The sequence below is a fragment of the Pseudogymnoascus destructans genome (genome assembly GCF_001641265.1).
Source record: "Pseudogymnoascus destructans isolate 20631-21 unplaced genomic scaffold scaffold_6, whole genome shotgun sequence".
NCBI lineage: Eukaryota > Fungi > Ascomycota > Leotiomycetes > Thelebolales > Thelebolaceae > Pseudogymnoascus > Pseudogymnoascus destructans.
The window spans coordinates 349,667-361,251 of record NW_020167525.1 but is presented as its reverse complement, the minus strand read 5'-3'; the positions used below and the strand labels follow the sequence as shown (position 1 = coordinate 361,251).

Here is an 11,585-nt window from a genome sequence, read left to right as displayed (position 1 = left end):
CCCTTTCTTAAGGAAAGGGCAATCCTATTTATGCCAAAGGAGTGTAGTTCTCTCATTTTCCATGACTTTCCATGACTAACCAGGCTTGGTAAATGTATTAGAAATCAAGTGCGACCCACAACTAGCTTGCTAATCATGTAGTGAACGTAAGAGAATCCCATAGAACCATCTCTTGGGTTCCTAGCCTATAGGAAGTGAAAAGAAGGTCCAAGGTCAGAGTACCTATAGACAAATTATGTCATAACTTAACCAATCTTGTGGGTAACTAAGGAGCGATGACGTGTAATGAATCATAGAGGGTTGTAGAAGCTTCTAGAGCTATCGTTCATGTTCCTAGGCCTCTAGTTGGTAGAGATATGCCATGTGGTAGTATTGGCCCACCCCCTTAAGGAGGAGATTTTCTTAATAACTTGTTCAATGAGTGTCCAAATGATATGCCGTGATGTATGTAGCATAAACAGATGTAGTAGAAGAGTTTGCAGCAATCGTTGAGTAGTATTGCTTCTGTTGTTGGTGTGATAAGCCAAGATATGTGTGGTGACTTGTAGGTTTGAGGAGGAGATTTCTAAGTTTGCTCTTGAGTTTGATAGCAAACTGAGTGCAACGAATGTCAGTATGAAAATAAGGTCCTTATACGCGTCAAACCACCCTTGTACGACTTGTTTTGTAACTCCACTCATCCTTTGCACTTCAATTCGTCTTCCTAGTCATACGTTTAATAAAGCGTGCCCAATCTTGTCCTAATGGAAGGTGTGGTATAGGTTGAAATTGTTCGTGAAGTTGATTGTGAAGTTGGTTGTGTAAATTTAAAACCCGGCAATGGTCTGCTCGAACCTCTTCTGCAATTTCTCGTAGTATTCGGTGGCTAGGTGCATATCCGCTACTTGTTAGCTCTCTAATCCACTTTAAGAGTGTTTCTTCTTGCATTTTTGATAATAGTTGTTGTTTTTGACGCGCTTCTACGCGTGTGAGGCCTCCATTCATACGACGACGGATAGATTGTTCTGGGAGGTCAAGTGCTTTGGCAGCTGCATACACTGACTTATATTGTTTGGAATGAATAGCTAATATAGCTTGATCTATTGCAATATTACGCTCTTGAGCTTCTATGCTCTTTCGACGTACCATAATGGAGTTGGGTAGGTAAGATGGTAAGTTTGATGGGGTGGTTCTAACTGTCATACTGACATTCGTTGCACTCAGTTTGCTATCAAACTCAAGAGCAAACTTGGAAATCTCCTCCTCAAACCTACAAGTCACTATACATATTTTGGCTTATCACACCAACAACAAGAGCAATACTACTCAACGATTGCTACAACCATCTATGATTCATTACACGTCATCGCTCCTTAGTTACTGGGCCGATATTACCACATAGCATATCTCTACAACCCTCTATGATTCATTACATGACATCACTCATACTACCACATGACATATCTCTACCAACTAGAGGCCTAGGAGCATGAACGATAGCTCTAAAAGCTCCTACGAACCTCTATGATTCATTACATGTCATCGCTCTTTAGTTACCCACAAGATTGGTTAAGTTATGACATAATTTGTCTATGACATAATTTGTCTATGACATAATTTGTCTATAGGGGTACTCTGACCTTGGACCTCCTTTTACTTCCTATAGGCTACGAACCTAAGAGATGGTTCTATGGGATTCTCTTACGTCGACTACAGTTACCAAGCCTGGTAAGTCATGGAAAGTCTTGGAAAATGAGAGAACTACACTCCTTTAGCATAAATAGGATTGCCCTTTCCTTAAGAAAGGGCAAGCAGACAATACAGTAAATCGACTATCACATACTTCCACGTCTTTTCCAAGCTTCCAAGCATTCATCTTGTTACTCCTTGTTTCTGAAAAGTCAGTGAGGTGTTAACCTCTGACTTACCCCTGAGTTCCCAGACTCAACATTTGTTGCAACTTGTCTGAACCACTTCACTACATCACACACCTGATTGCTGCGTTGTGGAATAGTCTAAGCTATGACCCTTTGGCTCTGTTTTCTAAGACAGTGTGTTGTCTTAGTAAATTCATCCCTTCCTTGGGTGGCTAGATTCTCACATCTGGTGCACCCACCATTACACTAACCCCACTACCGCCAGTATGCCATTACCGCTACTACGCCACGACTTGCATTATAAGGACCTAGAATCGACCTTAGGTTTGGCAGAAGGAGCATCAATTTCAAGTTCTGCAAACCAAACTGATGAACTTTATGATCCTAATTTCAAATCCGAAACCTTCTTTTACACTTTGGGCAAAACAGCTCAAGAGAGACGTGAATCTATACTTGCAAATCGACATGAAAAGGCTGAATGGAATGTTGAAACCTTTGATGAATTCCAGAAACTATCTGTCACCAACCAGAAAATGGCATGGACTTTGCACAAGAACATTCTTCAGGACTATTTGGCCCTAGCAGAGGACTCGAATTCGATACTGGCTGAAAAGGATGATGCCATTCTCCAGTTACAGGAACTGATCCAGAGCAACGAGCAACAAATCACAGAGCAACAAACAATTCAGAAATATCTTGAAAAGCAAACCCAACAAGCTCTGAAGAATGAACCAGGACACCACTCTCACAGTCGACTGTCAGCTCGGATTCCAAACCCTCCAATCCTCACAGATGGGATAGAGCCAGCATTTGAAGACTGGGTTATGAAAATTCGCCTCAAGCTCGAAGCCAACATTGATCATTTTCCAACACAGACTTTACAAATGAGCTACATTCAGAGTCGACTGGGAGGACTGGCAGTTCGATATGTCAATCCAAGGCTTCGACCAAACTCTATAAAAAATGACTTTGGCTTCCTTTTGTCTTCTTGTTCCTTGATCCGCTAGATGTTCTGGTCTATGAGCATGCATTTCTTTGCAAACTCGTGAAGTGTAGTAGCTCCAACTTCAGCCACTAAGGCTTTCTGCATCTGTTGGTTGACTTTGAAGCGCAAGTCATCCAGCAAAGTTTCTTCAGAGTAATCAAGCTCTGTCATGAGCCTTTGGAACTCAGCCCAGAACACTGCAAAGGTGTTGTTTCTCTGATACAGCTTTCGATACTCAGTTTGAGCTGTGTGCCTTCGATCGGGATCACTGAAGACTTTTTCCAAAAGTTCGAGAATTTCCTCTGCTGTCTGCAATTTTTTTCGAACAACATGGGCCAAACTCAAAATCAGGGCCAGGCACTTCGAACTTTAATCCCTCAACCTACAATGGATTCGAACATGCAAAACAAGATGCAGAAGCTGTGTCGACCACCGCATCAACATCGAGCAAAAGAAATGCTCATGAAACTTGGGAAATGCTTCATATGCCAACAAAATGGACATCGCGAGACTGTCCCCAGAAGCTCAAAGCTCAAGTGAATGAGGTATCTACAGCTGAGTCTATCATCGATTCGGAAAACGAATAGCCTCTAGACAAGTCATCACTAGAGGCAGTGCAGCCAGAATTGCAGCTTCTTCCTTGAGATCCAGTTTTGATCCGGACACCCCTTTCTTAGCTACTTGTAGAATAGGAAAATACAAAGCTATTGTCCATGCATTGATAACTGGTGCCACAGGTGGGAACTTCATTAATGCTGCTGATGCAGAAAGAATATGTGATATCGAAGGGATAGCCCCAGTCGAACTTGTGAAGCCAAAACAAGTTGAAGGATTCAATGGAGAGGTTGCCCCTGCTATCACACATGCTATATATTTCTCGGGAAAGCTTGGATGAAGCAACATGGAGTTGTTCTTGATATGATCAATGATCAAGTCCTCTTCACTGGAGAATTAATGCAACCATTCTATACCAGATCGAGCCCTCGAAACAGAGCCTATATCGAAAAGCTAAAGACATAGGCCAAAGAAGAAAGCCAAAGAAATGCCTCCTCTGGAACCTGCTCCGAAAGTGGAAAAACCAAAACCTTGCACCATAGCAATGATTGGCGCAGCACCATTTCGAATGCTCATGTAGCAAAAAGGAGCTCAAGTCTTTGCTATATCAATGAAGGACATAATCGAGCACAAGAACAAGACCAAAACTGAAGAAATTGACCCTCAACTGATCCTTCTGAAGGAATTTCATGAATTTTTGGATGTTTTTTTTCGAAAATGGCAGCAGACAAGCTACCTCCCCATCGACCTTCAGACCATCATATTGAACTCGAATGTGATGCAAAGCTGGGATATGCACCACTCTGGAATATGCAAAGGAAGAACTTGATTTGGTCGAAGAATATGTCTTCGAGCACTTGCCAAAAGGGTTCATTGAAGCAAGCAAAGCCCCATACTCTTCACCCATTATGTTTGTGAGAAATCCAGGTGGTGGTCTTCGATTCTGTGACTACAGGAAGCTAATTGCAGAATTTCCATCGTACTGAAGGACTGATATTATCTAAGTAGGGCTTGAGGCAGATGTTTTTCCGTACAATAGGTTGTGGAATTTCAACACTTGAGTGATTCTTTGCAAGTCGTTCGACAATTGATCGTGCGTAGGGTAGATTTTCCTTATTAATAACTTGTTGAAAAGTGTCAAATGGTTTTGCAAGTAGCAAAGATCATATGCATAGTGACTCTTCAGAATCCTTTTGAATCGTCTGTAGTCTTCCGCTTCGTGGCTTTGATTCGAGGTGTTGGAGAAGGTTGTGAATTTCTGTATTCCCTGCCCTTTTAACAGTTTGGTGCCATATATATGCAATAGAGTCAGCTGAGATTCCAAGCTTCTTTTCAATCTCTCCATATGATGCGTTCATGTATACACGCAAGGTAATAATTGCAGCATGTAGTGGTATTGAGATTTCAGCCATTGTTGAGCATTACTTCATTGCTTCATTCACTCTCATATTCTACACGTGTACATTTTCTATGCGTGTACTCGGGTACAAGTACATGGTGCTTGGTAGATTCCTACAATCTAATTGGCTGTTGTACACAGACCCTGTGGAAACTTTTAGGCCGCACGAGTATATACAACTATGTTGTTGTGGAGTGAATTCTCTTTAGCGAGACCAGTTCTGAGAATTCACTCCACAACTGAAAACTTCGCTCCAACCCTGGAAAGCTCCCCACACCCCTGAACCCCCACTCGAGCTGCAAGGTGCACTTGATATCGTAACACTTCCCCCCCCTACTCCAAAGTTAATCTCCTGATCAAGAAATCTCATTTTCAAAAACAATTGTCTCAAGCTCTCATTTTTGTTTCTGAGGGTATTTTCTGTGATATGCTTGGGTAACTTCTAGAGAATTTTCGAAGCTCTCTGCAGTGTACCATGTCTCATCCGGTGGATAGTTCTTCCAAGCTGCCTTGTAGAAAAGCTTCTTTCGAATAACTTTTGAGTCGAGGATTTCATCCACTTCCCACTCCTCTTCGCCATTGACAATGACTGGAGGCTCTGGCTCCTGTTGCTGCCCTTTGATTGCATCATTCGAGTCGAGTCTTAATAGATTGGCATGAAAGACTGGATGAATCTTCATGCTGTTTGGAAGTTTGAGCCGATATGCAACTTGCCCAATTCGCTCTAGAATTTTAAAAGGTCCCACTTGCTTGTAGTCTAGCTTCTCGAAGCTTCTGTAGGACTTTCCTTATGTGCTCTGTATGCTCTGATCGAGTAGCACTGTAGATAAGGATGTCATCCATGTATGTGGTGACGAATTGGTTGAGGTAATCCATGAGGGTTTCATTCATGTACCTCTGGAATGTTGCTGGACCATTTGTGAGTCTGAAGGGCATGACCTTGTATTTGTATGATCCAAATCGAGTTCTGAATGTAGTGAGGTCTTCATCTTCTTCTGTCTGCATTCGAATTCGATTGAAGGCATGTCGAATGTCCAGTTTGGTGAGATATTTTGCTCCTATGACTTGGGCCAGCGTTTCATCAATGAGTGGTATGGGATATCAATCCTTTCGAACTTGAAGCTGGATCAATTTTTATTTTCTCAGACGAATCATATATCAATTTTGGAGGGAATCCACATAAGAAATGATGGATAACAGTTCAACGGGGTCAAACAGCAGAGAGCATGGCAATTCAACAGAAGAAATCTTTATTTCAAGTTATGTTTTGGGGAGCAATGAGTTCAGAAACCTCTATCTTACACCCCTTCTCGTTCATGGATTCCTGAAAGTATAGAAGAGAAGCAGATACATGTCAGAAACTACGAGAGATAAATGCATATTGGAAATCAAAAGCAGAGAATGAACTTGTTAGAGCAACAACAGTTGGAACTCTTGAGTACGGATATATGGAAACTCTAAATGCAGATATTCGGAATGGCAAAAGCAAATGGAAAAAGCCACGAGTTGCTTCACAAGAGTTTGGAGATATAGAGACATGGAGTAGAGGAAGGCAATCAGAAGGCAAGAAGTTTCAAAGGGCGGGATTGATTGGTTTCTATATCGAGAGAAGGTTCTTATTCCGCTTCTCTTCCCCTACTTTCGAAAAGTAAAGGCTTTACATCCTACAAAACACCACTCGCTCCTGTTACCCCACCCCTGCTCAACAGAGCACTCATCACTCCACACAACTTGACCCCAATCCTCTGCTGTCCAATTCCTCCGTGCTAAACACCATGCAAGCCGTTTAGCTGCATGTATTGACAGTAAAAAAGGGCAACACTTTGCACGCCAATTGCCTATGCCTGCTTCTTGTAGTATCCTCTTTATAGTTGATGTTGAGCAAGCAACATTACAAGCATCCTTTACTTCTTGGTATGTATCCCTTGGGTTTAGGCGTACATGGCGGAGTATAAGGTGTTGCTCTGCTTCTGTATATGACTTTCCCTGTGGTGTACGGGGTAGGCTCTCGCCTTCGGTGCGTATTGAGTCAACTGCAATTGTATATCGTACAGTGCTTCGGTCAAGGTTTAGGTCGTGTGCAATCTTAGTAGGTGTTGCACCCTCTGACTGCCTCCCAATAATCTGCCCGCGTTGGTATAGGCTTAATTGGCCACCAGGCTGTCGATTCCCATCAATTGGAGCCAAAGCCCTCCGAGTTGGTGGCATAATTATGGTTGTTGTACAAGGAGGGGTGGGTTACGCGACGCGATTTACGCATCAAATTGGAATTCAGTTAATAGCAGTGGTCTAGTACTGTATGTGCTTCGTTTAAGGACAAGTTGGGGTGGTGTATTGCAGTCAATGGGAGGAACAACTTTCGTGGGTAGATTAACAGTATGAGTAGAGTATGTACATGCATTATCCAAGTACTTACATGCCCCACTTATTATGCACAGACCCGTGGCCCGCACGAGTAGATCGAGCCACTGCTTGAGTGCTCCTCTTCTCTTTCCTTTCTTCTCTAGATTGAATTTAATTTATAATACCCAACTGGCGCCCTATGCCTTGGTGAACCGTGACAATCGTAAAGTCTAGTTCTTCCTAATAGGGCTCTCACTGTTACGATTATAGCTTACAGCTTGTTACAGTTGTTACAGTTGTTACAGTTGTTACAGTAGTTACAGTTGTTATGGTTATTATGGTTGTTATGGTTGTTATGGTCGTTATGGTTGCTATGGTTGTTATGGTTGTTATGGTTGTTACGGTTGTTATGGTTGTTACAGTTGTTACAGTTGTTATGGTTGTTATGGTTGTTACAGTTGTTATGGTTGCTATGGTTGTTATGGTTGTTATGGTTGTTACGGTTGTTATGGTTGCTATGGTTGTTATGGTTGTTATGGTTGTTATGGTTGTTACGGTTGTTATGGTTGTTACAGTTGTTACAGTTGTTATGGTTGTTATGGTTGTTACAGTTGTTATGGTTGTTATGGTTGTTATGGTTGTTATGGTTGTTATGGTTGTTATGGTTGTTATGGTTGTTATGGTTGTTATGGTTGTTATGGTTGTTACGGTTGTTATGGTTGTTACAGTTGTTACAGTTGTTATGGTTGTTATGGTTGTTACAGTTGTTATGGTTGTTATGGTTGTTATGGTTGTTACGGTTGTTATGGTTGTTACAGTTGTTACAGTTGTTAGGGTTGTTATGGTTGTTACAGTTGTTACAGTTGTTATGGTTGTTATGGTTGTTACAGTTGTTATGGTTGTTATGGTTGTTATGGTTGTTATGGTTGTTACGGTTGTTACGGTTGTTACGGTTGTTACGGGTGCAGCCTTAGCCACCAAGGCTACAACCGCTAAGCGGACAACTGTATATTATGAGGAATAGCCTCACCTTCCTTCCTTCTTCTTCTTCTTCTCTCTTTAGATTCAATCTAGCTTATTATTCCCTGGACTGGCTTCTTGACCTCCATGACCATCGTAACATAAGATTGAATCTCACCTTTCTTTTGCTCTCTGAGCCTGAACCTTGATACTGAAATTTGAATTCCCTTCTTTGGAAACTCTACAACTGTTACGACGGAACAACAAGGCTGGCCAACTACAGGACAGGAAGGAGGGAGGTCGCATGAGACCGGCCCTGGTACCTGGAGGGGCAGCGGGGAATAGTAGTTCCGAAAGTATCACGTGACGGACTCGCAGGATGATGAGAAGAGTCCTAAGAGTCCAGGACTCCGAGGACTCAAGTGAGTTCCCAAGAGTCCACTAGGCACGACGCCACTATATAAGTAGATAGTTAGTTCTTAGATAGGAGCTTCGTGCTCAACTCAATACAGTATTTGTTATATACTAGTAACGTGTTACTTGAAGCCTTTGTGTCTGATCCCCTGCCTCCTCTGATAAGTAAACCTTTACGCAAGAGAACCTCTGTGTCTTCTATCATTTAGAAGTCAGCGTTACAACAACCATATCCTAAAGTTGATTCCAGAACACCACAGAACACACCAGAAACACCAGAACAGCACAGACTTTATAGATCAGACCTTTCACAATGCTCCCTCGACAATGAATATAGCTATGAGGGAAGTGCGCTCCTCTCAAGTGGCTCCTACAGTCGACAAACTGCGCAATAGGGCCTTTGGCAATACGAGTCTGATCTACTGAATACAAAAACCGAAAGAATAGCAAAGCTGCTATGGCACACACAGCCAAAGAAAAAGCCAAGATGGCTGACCGAAACCCAGAAGACTATGAGTCTATAAATGAGAAAACAACCTTGGCAGATGAGTCTGAGAAGAGAGATGAACTTCAAGATGACTTCCTCGAAGCCCAAGAAGATTTCAAGAGGATGGGCAAAACAGCTCAAGAAAGACACCAGTCTATACTATCAAACGGCCACCAGATGAGGAATTGGAATGTCAACACCTACACTGAATTCCAAAAGCTGTCACCTAGCAGCCAAGAGTACGCCTGGTCAATGTTGAAAGCCATTATGAAGGACTACCTCATCGTCGGTCAAGCTTCTGATGCTACTATTGCAGAGCGAAATGATGCTATTCTACAGCTCCAAGAAGAAATTCAAGACAAGGATGAAAAGATTACTGAACTGCAAGGCATTCAAAAATATCTTGAGAATACAGCTCCTATTCGCAATGCAGCACCTCACCAGTCTGCTCGCATTCCGGATCCTCCTATTCTTATGGATGGGATTGAACCAGCTTTTGAAGACTGGGTTGTGAAGATCCGACTCAAGCTGGAAGCCAACATCGACCACTTCCCAAATGACAAGATGCAGATGAGTTATCTCCAAAGCAGACTAGGAGGACTCGCAGTTCGCCATGTGAACCCAAGGCTTCGCATTACCTCACCAAACATGCTTCAGTCAGCAGAAGAAATCCTCCAACTCCTTGAGAAAGTGTTTAGCGACCCCGATAGGAGACACACTGCACAAACTGAGTATCGCAAGTTATACCAAGGCAAGAATACCTTCACAACATTCTGGGCTGAATTCCAGAGACTCACTGCAGACAGAGCTGGACTACTCAGAAGAGACCTTGCTTGACGATCTCTGATTTAAAATCAACCAAGGCATGCAGAAAGCCCTTGTTGCAGAAGTGGGAGCTACCACCCTACATGAATTCGCGAAGAAATGCATGCTTGTGGACCAAAACCTACAGAGAATTCAAGAAAAGGAGAAGAGAATGAAGCTACAGCCGTTCGCCTACCAGAAGCAGAGTGGCCAGAGCCCTACTGCTAGTACTGCTGTTGAAATAGTGGCACCACAGAAAAAGCTCTACCGCTCTCCCCACCAAGATCCTGAGAAAGAATCGCTCATGAAGCTTGGCAAATGCTTCCATTGCCACGAAAGCAGCCATCGTGCTCATGACTGCCCTCAGAAACAGAATGGCAGACTCAATGAGATCTCTGATACTGAGGATCCTACCCAGTATTAGTCGGGAAAAGAATAGCCTCTAGAAAAGACGTCGCTAGAGGTTCTACAGCAAGAATTGCCTCCTCTGCCTCATCATTATCCCATTTCGACTATGACACTCCATTCTTAGCTACCTGCAGAATAGGAAGGAATCAAATTGTCATGCAAGCCTTAATGGATAGCGGTGCAACAGGTGGAAGCTTTGTGAATGCTGTTGACGCAAAACGAATTTGTGAAATTGAGAACATCTCTCCTATCCAACTTATAAAACCAAAGAACATTGAAGGATTTAATGGAGTTGCAGCACCTACAGTTATGCATGCTATATACCCTCGACTACAAATTGGAGATCACGTTGAAAGTCTATGCCCTCTATTCATTACTACTCTTGGGAAACATTCTATCATTCTTGGGAAAGCTTGGATGAAGCAGCATGGAGTCACACTCAATATGGTAAACGACCAAGTCATCTTTACAAAGGGTCACTGCCAGCACACTACACCAACAGACACTTTAAAAGTGAAAACTACAAGTCCCCAAGCTGAGAAGGAAATACAAGATAAAGAAGCTCCGAAGCCAGCCCTCCAACCTCATTATAAGAACAAGAACAAATGCACTGTTACAATGATTGGAGCTGCACCATTCAATATGCTTCGGAAGCAGAAAGGAGCTAAGGTTTTTGCAGTATCATTTAAAGATATACTCGCTGAACAAGCAAAGGAGGAAACGAAAGAAATCGACCCAAAACTGATCCTCCCAAAGCAGTTCCATAAATATCTCGATGTGTTCTCAAAACAGGCTGCAGACAAGCTCCCGCCTCACAGATATGCAGACCATCACATTGTGTTAGAAGGGAACTCAAAACTAGGGTATGCACCACTCTATAACATGTCTCGAGAAGAGCTTGATCTTGTGAAGAAATATGTGGAGGACAATCTTACCAAAGGATTCATCGAAGCTAGCAAAGCACCATTTGCCTCACCTGTGTTATTTGTACGCAAACCAGGAGGTGGACTTCGATTTTGCGTAGACTATCACAAACTAAATGCGATCACAAGGAAAGACTCATACCCACTTCCCCTCATTGATGAAACATTGGCTCAAATCACAGGTGCCAAATATCTTACAAAGATTGATATTAGACATGCCTTTAATCAAATTCGCATGCAGACAGAGGAGGACAAAGATCTGACAACATTCAAAACCCAATTTGGATCATACAAATACAAAGTTCTCCCATTTGGACTTACGAATGGCTGAGCAACATTCCAACGATATATGAATGAAACATTAATGGAATACATAAACAAATTCGTCACTGCATACATGGACGATCTTCTTGTCTATAGCACAAGTAAGGAGGAACATGTTAAGCATGTC

General features: G+C 42.5%; 2 protein-coding genes across 2 annotated transcripts; both read left to right on the top strand.

The window, feature by feature from the left end:
- Positions 1–2,122: 2,122 nt before the first annotated feature.
- VC83_03291 (uncharacterized protein) lies at positions 2,123–2,863 on the top strand (the record flags this gene model as incomplete). The annotated part of the gene is made up of 1 exon (XM_024466939.1): positions 2,123–2,863. One exon carries the CDS (start codon positions 2,123–2,125, stop codon positions 2,861–2,863), a length of 741 nt encoding a protein of 246 aa, XP_024325849.1.
- A 7,001-nt stretch (positions 2,864–9,864) lies between these two features.
- Positions 9,865–10,227, top strand: VC83_03290 (uncharacterized protein; the record flags this gene model as incomplete). Its single annotated transcript, XM_024466938.1, has 1 exon — positions 9,865–10,227. The coding sequence occupies one exon, from the start codon at positions 9,865–9,867 to the stop codon at positions 10,225–10,227; it is 363 nt and encodes a 120-aa protein (XP_024325850.1).
- Between the last annotated feature and the right edge of the window lie 1,358 nt (positions 10,228–11,585).